Below are 14,060 nucleotides of genomic sequence, written 5' to 3'. Positions count from 1 at the left end.
TTGAACACTCAGAAGTGGAATAGCTTTAAAGGAAAATAACTGTCTAATTAAAAAGGTTCTGTTTTCTCCCTTCAGACCTACACTCACTATGACGCAGAGGAACCTGACCGGAGGCTGTAATGTGAACTGCGGCTGTAAAATCCACGAGTACGCTCCGGTCTGCGGCTCTGATGGCATCACATATTTTAACCCCTGCCTAGCTGGCTGTGGCAGCGTGGCCAACGACAGCACTGGGGTAAGAGGCCACGATACCTGTGTCTTATTTTTTTAAATGTTGACACTAAAACATCTTAAATTCAGTCTAAGATGTATTTTAAATGTTTTGTTTCACTATTTTCTGCCCACGGCACGTGGTTTTCTCAGCTTGACTGTTACTATTTTCAGCTCATGCAGCTCCGTCCTCTCATCCACAGGCAGGTCGCGGCAGATGGCCGCACCCCCCTGAGCCCGGTTCCTCCTGGAGAATACTTCCTGTTAAAAGGGAGTTTTTCCTTCCCACTGTCACCAAGTGCTTGCTCATGTTAACTGGGATTTTTTTTCTGTATTATTTTAGCAATTTACCTTAAAATATAAAGCGTGTTGTTGTGATTTAGCGCTACATAAATAAAACTGAATTAAATTAAAGGATCAATAAGCTCATAGCAGAATTGCTACTCCACCTACAGCATTGGTCCAAATTTAATCAAACTAGCACAAACTAAAGGTCACGTATGTCATTTTTACTGGCAACAACCTCTGAACTGTGATGGAGTTTGGTGATGTTCTCAAACAGTCATGTTTGCTGGGTTAGCTTCTTTAAACCATTCAGCTTCTTTTTAAAATTAGAAACAGGTTCTAATTTGGTATATTAACTGATGTAGAAATTCTATTTTTCTGTTCTTTTCAAATTAATAATTGCATTTAGACAGTGTTCTTGAACTTAACTGTTACTTTATAAATTATTTCGAAGTGAGATGGAAGAAGGTCTTAGTTTAGATGTGCTTTTCCCTCAATATTCATTTTAAAAGGATCCTCAGTTTAACTTGTTTGAACTTGTAAACACTACGGGGTAGTAGTAACCTGGACACTATCCTGGCGTTGTATATGTGTGATTTCAAGGCCAAAAACCAGAAGATTTTAATAATTTTGGCAAAAGAAGCAAAATGTTACCAAAAAGTTCCGTTTAATTCATTTTGTTGTTATTATACAAGCAAAGCCAACACAATGATATATGCAGTATTAATATGTAGGTGCAGCGCAACACAACACAGTAATGACACGACACAGTAACATAATAGAAAAGCAAAAACATAAAATGATATAAAAGCGGATAAAATAAATAAAAAAAATCATGTAGATTAATATAAAGAAAATAAAATAGCAGATTAGTGACTTATAGGTAATCTGTTGTTACTGATAAAGTGTCAGAGTGTGGCAGGTTCTGATCCAGTGATTATGTGTGTTACAGTGTGTGACTGAGTTCAGTGCTTATGGTGCACATGATTGGAGAGACAGATTTACAGGCCGGGAACAAAAAAATCTGTTCCTGAGCCTTACAGTGTGAGACACTGGTACTGTTTCACACTCAGTGGGGGATCAATGTTGAAAGGGGGAGTGGGGTCATAGTTCATGTTACACGCATGCAAGGTAAAGCGTTTCAGGTAGCAGTCTTTAACGGCATGTAGCGGGTGCCAACAGGACGCTCTGTTGGTTTCACTAACTGCTGCAGGTGCAGTGATTGTACCAAGCTGTTGTGCAAGATGTTACCGTGCAGTGGTAGAAGCTGTCCAGATGGAGCCTTTTCAATCTCCTCAGGCAGTGGAGGCATTGTTGTTGCTTATCAGGAAGTATATAGAGACCATGTCAGGTCCCCAGAGGCATAGAGACCAAGGAACTGAAAGCTCGTTATGTTCTCAGCTTTACCCTGTTGTAGATGGGGCTCTGTCTACCTTTTTTGGACTTTCTATAACATTAAGATCAAGGTTTTTGTTTGAGTCAGCAGATGCTGGATCTGCCCTCTGTAGGCCATGTCGTCATTATTAGACGGAGGCACTCGGATAGGTTTGAAAGAGTAATAAAAGGCCTTTATTTTCCCAGTGCTAAAGACATTCTCACTTCTTTTTAGCAGTTACATTAATGTCTAAAGTAATAACATTATGAACCATGTATCTAAACTTCCATACGTATCTTCATTTGCCCTCCAGATCCGAAACTACTCCGACTGCGCCTGCGTTCAGAGCCGGCAGGTCATCACGCCGTCGACTGGCAGTCAGGGCAGCAACCAGCTGCAGCTCGTCATCGTCAAGACCTACCTGAACGAGAACGGCTACGCCGTATCGGGGAAGTGTGACCGCACCTGCAATACGCTCATCCCCTTCCTCATCTTTCTCTTCATTGTCACGCTCATCACTGCTTGCGCTCAGCCCTCCGCCATCATTGTCACCCTCAGGTACGCCTTTATGAATCACTCACTGTGAGGAGGATGGGATGTCAATGTTTTGTTCCAACTAAAAGTCGTCAGCCTCTTTGGTTTTTAAGTACCGGTAACTGCCTCTCTGCAGACCAGGTGTTCTTATCACCTTTCTGAGAAAAAAAGAAACAATTTTCTATTTTTGTAGGAAATGAGTTTTCAAAAATAATCAAAAGTGGTGGAAAAGTTGAAGAAACTTTACTGACTGTAGACAAACTGTGAGAGTAAAGGCGACACTGTTGACTTACTGGTTGATCTACATTCCCTCTCTTACCTTATGGACAGCTGGCCTGCAAGGAGCCAGTTGAGATGGTTTAGGCATATGAACAGGATGCCTCACGAGCGCCTCCTAGGTGAGGTGTTTTGGGCATTTCCCATTGGGAGAAGACCCCTGGGATAGTACTGGGATAGTGCTGGCTTGGGAATGCCTCAGTATTCTTCCCAGATCAGCTGGAGAGGTCTGGGCATCTCTTATTAGACTGATGATGTGACGATGAATTTGAACGTGAACATTTCTTCTTTCATCCAAGTGGCAGTACTATCAAACTGTGATTTCCAAACTTTATCAACTCAATTCCCACAAAGTCTTTGAACTGATTTGTCTGATGGAAATGTATGTATTTGATAGATATTTCTGAACATTCGACAAATAAAAATGTTAACATCATTAAAGGATTCAGGCATGGGGCCATTTTCGATTTAAAAATGGATAAGTGGGTCTTTGTTAAGTAGATTTGTATCACGCAGTAGGACAGTCAAGTAAGATGAACATAATAAAGCCAAAAACACAGATATTTGTTGTGAATGAGCAGAATTGTTGCTGAATCACGTCTAAGCTGATCAAGTCTGCCGGCATCAGTCTTGTTATCTTTATCTGATAACAAAGCTCTCCTGCTCTCATCCAAACATGGTGACGTCTGTGTGCAGAGTCAGCAAACTTTAGAGTTTTATCAGAGTCGACTGGTGAATCCCCGCCCTTTTAATGTCCCTGTAACCCACTAAGATTAAAGGTAATTTGGCTAATGCTTGAAAAAAGCTGTAAACATAAACATGGTTATGTGCCGTCTGTAGTGAAAACACTCTTAGCCAAGTCCACAGATCAGTTCCCATCCATTTGGTTCATTTTTACTTTTGCTTTTTTTTTTTTTAAGAATTAACCGTTTTATTTTTCATAAATATGGCCGTGAAGCTTTTCGTTTCTTTGGAGGATTTTATTGCATATTACAGACCAAGAGGTTGCACAACAGGCATGGATGGTGAATATTTATTCGAGTTGTGAAGTTTGACTGTGTGTGGTCTCAGAAATGTTTTAGATGCAGGCACGATGCTTGGAAATAAATCTACATTCACGGAAACACAGAGTTGTGTGTTGTTATCACTGAACAAACACTTAAAATTTCAATTTTCATTGAACAAACACTTAATTTTAGCGATTCAACTGTAATATTTAACATTAGCTTAGGCAGTTGCTTTATTTGGTTCTATCATCCTCTGTTTCTGCCTTCCTCAGTCACCTGTCTGTGTGTTGCAGGTCTGTAGCGGAGCAGGAGCGGCCGTTCGCTCTGGGAATGCAGTTTGTCCTCCTCAGGACTCTCGGTGAGTAGAACCGGAAAGCACAGAGCTGCTCGTCTTGTTTTATTTTGCCATGAAATTAAATAGAAAAGCAGAATATCAGCAGTGTTATTTGTGGAGCTCGATGGAGAGATGGGCTCACTGCTTGTAAACACTCGGTGCCTCCTGACTCACGAGATGTTTTACAGATTTTTAAAAAGTGGCAGTTATCCTGAATAAGGAGGAGTCAAAGGAGGTGAATTATATTTGATGCATGTTCAGGGAGCTGCTGTCAGTGTAAGTTATTTAGAGGACAGTTAGAAACTGTGTTTGGGGTTAATCAGGTGGTGAGGATTATGAAATTTATGAAATCCAGGATGGCACTTCTCATCTTGTGCTGCAGTTTCTCACAGCAGCTCCTGCAGCTTTATTAGTGTCTCACCTCAATGAGACAGCTGAGAGCTCACGTCTGTTCTGGGTTTTTTTTTTTGTTTAGTTTGTTGTTTGTTTTTTTTACCTCCCTTGACCTCTTCTTTCCCTGTTTTCTCTTCCATGTCATCGTTTTTTTCTTTCTTTCTGCTCTTTCCATCTCCTTTTCTGTCCACTCTCTCGTTCTTTGCCCCGCCTGATTTCTTCTTCTTCTCTTTTTTTACTCAGCCTACATCCCGACTCCCATTTATTTTGGGGCCGTCATCGACACCACCTGCATGTTGTGGCAGCAGGACTGCGGCGTCCACGGCTCCTGCTGGGAGTACGACGTCACTTCTCTGCGCTTCGTGTACTTCGGCCTCGCTGCTAGCCTCAAGTTCCTTGGCTTCTTCTTCATCTTCCTCACCTGGTACTCCATTAAGTACAAAGAGGAGCGGGTAGAGCGCTGGCTCAAGCGCCACCTGTCGCCCGTCGACACCGTGGGCAGCCTCGTCTGCCACCCCGGCGGCCACAAGGGCCACGCCCGCACCCGATCCTGTCCCGTAAATATCCCTCGAACCGACCCCAACGCTCTGCCTGCTAATGCACCGCCGCGCGCCGGCACCCTGAACCGTGGCGTTAGCACCCAGAGCTGCCCCGGCCAGGAGCTGAAAGCAATAACTCCTCCTCCGGCAGCCGCGGCTGCACCTTCACCCGCAGCGGCGCCCAGCCCCGCACCTGCCCAATCACTGGAACACGTCTCAGTCCGAGTCTGAGCTCCAGATCGGGGCCAGGCGACGAGGCAGGTCTCTTCCACTGACATCTTGTTTCTCCAGTCAGCTGGGTTTTTAGCCGCTGTCAGGAACACCAGTCACAACACGGATGTCCCGCTCGCATCTCAAATCTCTGATTAGCTGGTGAAACACTGGTAAACTACGTGGACCGAAAACCTTCAGGTAGACCTCCACTTTGTCCAGACCAGGTGGAAATCTCTGCTCGGTTCATTGAAATGCAAACGGAAGCTTGGTTTCCTTTGAGATGGAAGACAGTTCATCGCTTATAAGCCCCCACCTCCACACTCCACCTTGGCAATGTGTGCCTTCTGTCACCACGATCCTCACATTAATAGTACAAAACACACTGGAAGCCCCTCACACACAGACTGGTCACCTTGTAGGAGTCACCTGAACAGATACCTCAGCTTCGCTAACCTCTCCCTTCAGCTTCACCGTCGCCTCACGTCTGCGTGCTTCATCCTCATTTGCGATTTTCTTTTGAGCCATTTTTGTTCTTGTATCAGCGCTTTCACTGGAAAAAAAAGAAAAACCTTTGGAAATGTGACACACAACCGTTAAAGAACTGGAAACCGATGGCATGGTGCTATGTGAAAAACAGCGTCCTTTTTTAAAATCTTTTTTTTTTAAAAAGAAAAAACCCAACAGGTCACTGGGCTAAGCAGCTTGGCATGCACAGAATGCCTTCCTCTTCGATGCAAGGCCTTTTGTTGCTCCCCTGACACAATGACACGCAGTATTACTGCTGAAAGTCGGATTGTTTTGGCTTTTTCCAGCTCCATACAATGCATCCATACATCCGGGCCTCCGACTGGCACCCTGTGATAAGCAGCTTAACCTGGGAAGAAAAAAAAAAAAAAGAGGATCGGCATTTTCCTCCTGACCACATTCCCGGCGAGCCAGCGGCGGATTCTCCGAATAAACGACTGGAAGAACGAGGAAAGAAACGGACTACATTTCAGGCTCAGTGACTTCCGTCCACTTTACTAACAGCAACTCTAACATTTGTACTCAACATGTAGGATGGCGAGTAGTCGACCATCACGTAGAGGTCATAGTGTAGTCATCTGTTCCCTTTGTCTGCTCCAGAAATGAAAGCGGCGTCTGCAGATGGAAACTGTATGAATGCACCTTGATGGTTTAATATGAAACACTAGTCCTGGTGTATTATGGGTAATGACCTGCTCGTCTGCCAGAATGTGATGTGTGTTGCGTTTGATAGGTGTAAGTCGCAGCCAAGTGAGGAAAAAATAAGAAAATAAGGCATCAGTTTGCAGAATGGTTAGGTTGTTTATTGAGAAAGTAGAGAAAAGGTCACAGATTCCTGATGGAGTGCAGCTAATGATCGTTTTCTTTGATCTAAAAAAAAAGTCAAACAATGTAAATCAACAGTTTTTCTGAGCTCAAATTTTTTTGTTCAACCCCGAAACCCAAAGATGTTTTTAGCAATATGAAAAACCGAAACGCTTAACCTATCAAATGTGCAAGTCCAATTAGGCTCATTTCCAGCTCTACTGTTTTACTCTTGGACTCGACTAGAGTAGCTTTGCATGACTCACAGTTTAAAATAATCCTCTTTTAACTCATACAGGCCTTTGTTCAGTCCCTCAATTCGTCTACTGTCCCAAACAAGCTCTTTTAATATTTTACACCAGTGGTTCTTAAACATTTTCAGGCCTGATCCTGTTTTCACCTGTCACTAAACCATCTTTTGTCAATTACTAACAACAAAAGTAGGGTCTTGATCTAGAGTCAATGCAAGAGCATAGAAAAAAAAGTACCACTGCTTTAAACCTGCTTTCTTCTGGTTGGCTGCCCCTCACAAACAGTAGGTTTGAGCAGGAGGGGGTGGGGCTTTGGTCTCACACCCAGAGTGGTGTTGCCTGAGATGACAATAGTAGGGACTTCCCAGCTCACTCACTTAAATATTCACCATTAAAACAGCAGACATTTAAAGTAAGGATAACAGCTCGACTTTAAAAGACGTGAAGCGCCAGTTTGAACCTCAGATGTTGTTTTTTCTTTTGGCAGTTTGGTGTAACAGATTTAGTCGTTAAAGGTCAGAATAAATTTTGCTCCATTTATTATGACATTTAAAAAATATAACATTAAACTCAGCAGCAGTCGTTTTTTGGTAGACGTTTTCTGATCGTGTTCTGTGAAGGAAAAGTTGCACAACTGCTACTAAATGCACTGAAAAGCAAGCAGTCACCGTATTTGGAAAGTTTTCAACAAGAAGCCTCAACAAAAATAAGTAAAAATGACCAATCTGAAGAAAACACAACCCAATAACAGAAAAATTAGACCTTTTTTTTTCTTGTTTGTTTTGATTTCAAAAGTAACAGTTAAGTCATATTTAAAGCTTGTTTTAAAATTAGTTAGTGGTTAAAGTAGTTAAATTTTTGATTTAGCAGCCCAGTGGAAGCAAATAAACACCATCACTTTTATGTTTTTAATTCTACTTTACACTAAACAAACTGTGGAACTGAAGTGATTCTTAACAGTGATGAAAGCTCAAAAAGTAACAAGTTTAATTCCTAAAATGTTTTAATAGTTTTGCAATAAATGAATAGTATTAGTAAAAGTAAATCAATAACATTTGTCGGACACTGTCAGTGCGCACAGTGATGGGACAAACTTTTTGATCCCGAAAACAATTTTGCTCCAAATTTTTTGGATTCTTTTAAATCCAGAGATTACATTTACAAAGGAAATATTTTTGAACCTGTACCACCATGTAAGCCATGTTTGTGTTTTGTACATAAACAGTTGGATGAGGATTTGCTTCCACTGTGGCTGCAGGCCAAAACTTTTCTCCTCAGTCTAGAAACCTTGAGGGCATTTCTGAGCTTTAGGAACAGAAATATAAATTTAGATCAGTGTCAGAGCTTCTTTCCTCTTGGCTCTCTGTTTACAGCTCGTTACACATCCGTGTTTGTTTTTCCCTCTGAAAACTCAAACCTCACAAAAACACTGTGTTTGGATGTCGAGGTGCGATGCCCGTGGAGGCTCGATGTTACATGTGCTCTTACTGTACACGCGCAGTTTCATCGATCGCTGTCCTGTGAGGACACCTGCTGGGCAGATGTGTACCAGCCGTCCGACACACACATCATGTCCCAAACCAACCGAAGAGAAAGACGATCAATACTTGTTACATGCGAGACAGAGAACAAGAACCAAAACAGTATTTTTGTGTGTCGACAGCACGGTTGGTGCCTCATTTTGTCCCGGTGTTTTTACTTTTGAGACCTCAGATAAAAGCAGCTCTGATATTTAATGCTGAGCATTCAAACTGGGCAAACTTTAAAATGAGATGCCTGACCATCACTCCTGAACCCCAGAAAGTTTACACTCATTTAAAGCCACCTGTTTCATTTGCTGCACGGTTTGAGCTCCAGCAGGTGAAGGACAATTTTTAAAACGTTTTCTGGCGGTTAACCTCTTTCACCAAACTAATAAAAACGTAATAAAAGCAGCTATTTAAGCAGTAAGACTTCAGACAGATACCAACAGGTCGACTTGGGCTGTATTTTTATGCATTCATCAAAGATTCAGTAAAAGGACTCGATGTTACAGTCCCTGACAATGCATTGCTTTAAATGGAGAAAATCATGAGGGATGGCTGTTATGAGGAAAAGCAGCCCAGAAACTTGACCAGCGGCACACATCGTTGTGTGCCTAAACTTTCGTTCTTTTACCCAAGCTAGTCTGCCCTTTTTCCTTGGTTAGATTTAAAGAATTTAAAATTCAAAATAGTTAAACTCAAAGGTTTGAGCAAGTCTAGGCATACCTGTAAAAAGAGAACAGTTGCTCATACGTTTACGTTATATGTGCATTATTGACACAGTATTGTCACTTCATTGTAATCGTCAATACACGGTTATCATGAAACTCATAACAGCCAACAAACAATCGATCAGTCGACCCTTGTTTTTGTTTACAGTTACTGCATTAATATTATTATTATTATCATTATTATTATTGTTTTACACGTGCTTCCTATTTTGTTCCCCTCAGAGAGTCGCGGTGCATCTTGTGCAGCAATAGGATAAAAAATAAAATTCAAGCTGGAATATTTCAAGATGAGGCGCGTGCTGGAGCTGATGACTGACTGGTGAGCTTTAAGGGTTCAGTGATGTTAAAAAAGATTCTTGTTTTAATTAAAGTGATTATCATGGTTGAACAGGTTAGAGCTCATGTCTGATGCAATAACATGTTTCTGTAATGTTAGAGTGACAATAATCACACACAAGAAACGTCGTTGGGACAAAAAAGAAATCGCACCACTTCTCAGTAAATGGAAGGAAAACTTGACGCACGATTCCAGTAGAGAAAGTAGAGTAGAATCAAATTTCAGCACATCATTCCATTTTCATGTACAGCGAGAACAACTAATACAAATCTCACCCGTGTCCGTTTGTGTCGTGTTAGAGATGCTCGTCCATCCGTTTAACATTTAACAACCAGAACATCTGCTGTTTCAGTTTGTCCATGCAGCGCTGCGGTTTAGCTGCAGGCGGCGCTGTTTCACGTCTCAAACGACACTGGGGGGATGAACTGCTGACACCAGTATTTCTTGATGGCTGGCTTTTTTTCCCTTTTTGATACCACACAAAAAGAAAATGGGAAGTTTTTGTTTAACAGGAGGAAAAGGTGCGTTTATTGGGGACTATTTTTCATGGCGGATTAGTCAACCTGTTACTTTTGGGGCAGCACAGTGATGCATGTGGGAGTGGGTCTGTGTTCATGGTAATAGAGGAACATTTTAGTCGTCTTTGGACAGCGGTGCAGTGCTGTTAGGAGGAAGTTTGTGGCTTTCTGGGTGTCGTACAGCTTAATAAACCTTGTAATGAGGCACACAGGAAGCCTCCTAATCACACACCTGGACCACCTGATGCACTGATAGATATTCTGTAATCTTTATAATGAAGCTGAAAGCTTTTTAAGGGGTTCAAAGGTCCAGAAATTCTCACTTCTCATTCTAGCCGCACATAACCAGCCGTGCAGGTGGTGTCAGTATTTCATCCTCCGGCTTCAGGATTTTACCACATCGAGTCGTTTACCTCCGTGTGTTGCTTCATATGTGGCATCATTTCCAGACTGTGACTACAGACAAAGACTGAATCTTTACGAGCTCCTTCAGGCAGATGTAGGTTTTACCTTCTTCTTCTTTTTTTTTTTTAAAGAAAAAAAAACAATCAGTATTGTATTTATTTCCAAACAGTGTTTTTGAATGACTGAACGATCGCACTGATGAGAGGCAACATGTAGATTTGTGGATGCACTGTTTACAGATGCCTTGGTTACTTGACTTCTGTCAATAAAAATGTGAAGAAAAGAATTAATAAAAGAGAATTACAGAAACTGCTGCTTTGTGTTTCTTCTTCTGTCTGCAGTCGTTTATCTGCCGCGTTCCCTCCAGCTGGTTTATCTTAACAGGAATTGAAACACAGAAGAATAACAATAAAAAACAACCCAATGAGCACATGTGGTTTTATACATTTCTTATATGTTAGATTTCTGTGGTTTGCAGTTCTTTAGATGTTATTCTGGGTTCTTTTGTGACCTGGATGAGTCACTGGTAGCTTCTTGGAAAGTTCACCTCTCCGTTGTTCACTGGAGCCCCAAAGCCTTACAAACATTTGCAGACTAATAGATGCCAATAACTTTGTAATTGTTCTCATAAGTGTTCTTGAGCGTCTTTACATCGTGGTGTGATGTTTGTTTTTCTGAGCTTTTAGCCTGCTTCACTTTGACAGACAGGTTCTGTTTGAGTGATTTCTGGATTTCTAACGAAATCATCATTTATAAAACACTTTTTTACTTACTTGGGTTATTTTTTTATCTAATATTAAAATTAGTTTGATCTTAAAATACAGGCCATATTAAAGAGAAATGGAAACTAGAACTAAATATTATCACTGATAATGTATGGGAAGAGATGTGTAAAACTTGTCACAAGGGAACAAGTAGTCAATTATGGAGAGTTTGACTGGAAATTTAAAATTAGATTTTTTTAAATACACCTCTTGTTATCTCCTCATATTGTAAGGAACCCAATGCAGAACTATGTTGGAGAAAATGTGGGGGAATAGGAGACGATTCACATATCTTTTGGGACTGTCCAATAATTCAAGGTTTCTGGATAAGAATCAAAGAAGAAACAGAGAAAATCAACCCTTACGTTGGGTGAGTGCTGAGTGTTTGTATATGTGTGCGTGAGGGTGGGAATGCATGTTTGTGTCTGTGTGTGCCTGTTTGTCTGTGTCTATATGTCAGGTCGGGTCTTAGACTCCACCTCTCTGGGAACTCCCAGGCCTTCCAAGGCCTGTCTCCCCTCACCACACTCCTTGCCGGTGACTGATGGGTTGGTGCATTGGTGGTTCTTGGTGTCATGGGCTGGGCATTCAGGTATGTACCGGCTCACTCCCGGTGGCTACCTGGCGGGGCCTGGCGCCTGTTGCTCGGTCAGGCCTCCTCCGGGGTGCGGGGGGCCCTCCGGCAGAGGGCCCCTCCGGCCTCTGGGCCTGCAGCTCGGTTCACTCTGGCACAGCTGGCTGCCGGCAGAGCCGGCAGGCACGCCGGTGCAGCCCCCTCTAGCTTCTGCTCTGTGGCTACTGGGTGACGTCTCGTCTGGGGATCCTCAGGCCTTCCCATGAGGGTGGCACGGATGCCCCTCCTCCTTGGGCTCTCGCACTCTGAGGCCTCTGGATGTCTGGGGCCTGGATCTCCTCCATGCCTGCTTCATGCCCTGGGGGACGGGGCTATGGCTCGCTACATCCTCTTGCAGACCATTACATGTGGAAACCATTTGATGTTATCAGGGCCCTGGCTCTTGTTCACATTAACTGTATGAAAGGCCTTTTGGACATCGCTGAGTTCAGTGATGAAGTGTTGAGTATCTTTCAGTTTCTGTTTCAGTTCAGAAGAACTAAAACGAGCATCAAGCATATTCAAATCTCTGTCTGACTTAAAACCGTCTACAATGATCTGACTGCTGCTCTGGGGATTTTGAAACCCTGATATGGTTTTCATACAAGTCCAGGCAGACCCAAAATTTTTTGCAGCAAATTTGCTTTCAAGAAGGTTTTTGTAGATCTGTTTTGCTTTCAAGAGCTCGATTTTCAAGTCTTTGGTGACTGCCTGAAAGTCAGTAACAGCCCCCTCTTTAAAAGCCTGTCTCTTTTTCCTTGAACAGGATTTGATGCATTTGGTGACCCATGGCTTATTGTTAGGGTACACTTTAGCCCGCTTAAGGGGTATAATCATGTCTTTACAAAAACTGCATATGAGCTAACATCCACCAAAGCATCAAGACTGAATAAAAACTTCCCAATCTGTAAATTGAAAACATTCCTGCAAGGTAAGCACAGATTCTTCTGACCACATGATTGATTGATGATAACATAATTTTTTCACCCCCCAAAAATTCACGTTCAAAGCAACATATCAGCCCGATATCACACAGAACTGTCACATGACATCAAACACAAGCTGTCAGCTCTGCAGAGTGGGCAATCATAATGAAGCAGTTCATTATAAGCTGCAGACTCAAGCTGCTCTTCATATATTTGTCCACCAGATGTCACCAAAGAGGACTGTGATGAAAGCTTCGAGTAATGAACCGTTTTTCATTACAAGCTTGGCCAACTGACTACAATCTACAATAAACTAATATGGCTTTTCAATCCTCTCTTCAATCACTTGGTACCACCAGGAACCTTTAAATGGGCACTCAAGCTGCCTGGAGACTGTTTTGTCGTGCACATCAGAGAAACCACAGGTAAGACAATCTTATCCAAAAGGTCAGTGTAACAGTATTGTTTTCCACCAGCTTAACCAAACTTCCCACACTAACTGAAATTTCTTTTCCCAGGCAAACATTAAACAGCAGCAGCTGGAAAACTGGAAAACCTAAAGCCAAATTTCCATGTTAACTTGTCATCCACTATTACACCCAGAAAACGGAATTATGTCACTCTTTCAATTAATACTCCCTCTATAGATAATACTATCTCTTCCTCCTTTACACGGTTTCCGAATATCATAAACTTTGTTTTTTCCAAATTCAGTGATAACTCATTTACATCAAACCATTTTTTCATTTTTTTCATTTCAATAACCATAATTTTAGCCAATTCTTTCAAGTTCTCTCCGGAACAATAAAAATTTGTATCGTCTGCAAACAAAACAAAATTCAACATTTTTGACACATCACAAATGTCATTTATATATAAATTAAAAAGTTTTGGTCCTAAAACAGAACCTTGAGGGACCCCACATTCTATTTTCATTCTATCAGATGAATTGCCTAAACACTGCACATACTGAAACCTATTATGTAAATAGCTGCTTAACCAGTTCAATACTATTCCTCTCACACCATAAGTTCTTAACTTAGAAATCAAGATGGAGTGTTGCAGAGTGTCAAAAGCTTTTCTTAAATCAATGAATAGTATATTTATTATGATGTGTTGCTGATGAAATGTCTTCAATAGTACTCATTAATGCTATTGCTGTTGATCTGTTCCGTCGAAATCCGTACTGACTTTCGCTTAACAGTTGATGTTTTTCAATGAAACTATCAAATCTTTGTGCAAAGAGTTTTTCAAGCACTTTAGAAAACTGTGATAGCAATGATACTGGTCTATAATTATTAAAACTATGTCTGTCTCCCGATTTATAAAGTGGGATAACTTTTACCACTTTCATTCGGTCAGGAAATACAGCCGAATAAAATGAGAGATTAAAAATATAACATAGAGGTTTGATTATACAATCCAAGGTCTTTTTTACGATGACCATGTCTAACCCATCATGGATGTCTTGTTTTTAGATTCTGCTACAATGATTTC

At 41.6% G+C, this 14,060-nt stretch overlaps 1 protein-coding gene across 1 annotated transcript in view; it reads left to right on the top strand.

Annotated features, from left to right (window-relative positions):
* Positions 1-5,218, top strand: part of LOC146612921 (solute carrier organic anion transporter family member 5A1-like) — a 48,342-nt gene extending 43,124 nt beyond the window's left edge. Inside the window, exons 6-9 of the mRNA XM_085377184.1 lie at positions 76-235; positions 2,184-2,428; positions 3,981-4,045; positions 4,658-5,218. Coding sequence (XP_085233310.1) covers positions 76-235; positions 2,184-2,428; positions 3,981-4,045; positions 4,658-5,184 — 997 coding nt within the window. The 3' untranslated portion in view covers positions 5,185-5,218. The remainder of the gene's footprint in view (positions 1-75; positions 236-2,183; positions 2,429-3,980; positions 4,046-4,657) is intronic.
* Positions 5,219-14,060: the final 8,842 nt, after the last annotated feature.

This window comes from Diplotaxodon limnothrissa, linkage group LG18, assembly GCF_057381915.1.
Source record: "Diplotaxodon limnothrissa isolate DT_005_m linkage group LG18, D_limnothrissa_male_GT1.1, whole genome shotgun sequence".
NCBI classification, from domain to species: Eukaryota; Metazoa; Chordata; class Actinopteri; order Cichliformes; family Cichlidae; genus Diplotaxodon; species Diplotaxodon limnothrissa.
This window is presented reverse-complemented; position numbering and strand designations above follow the sequence as displayed.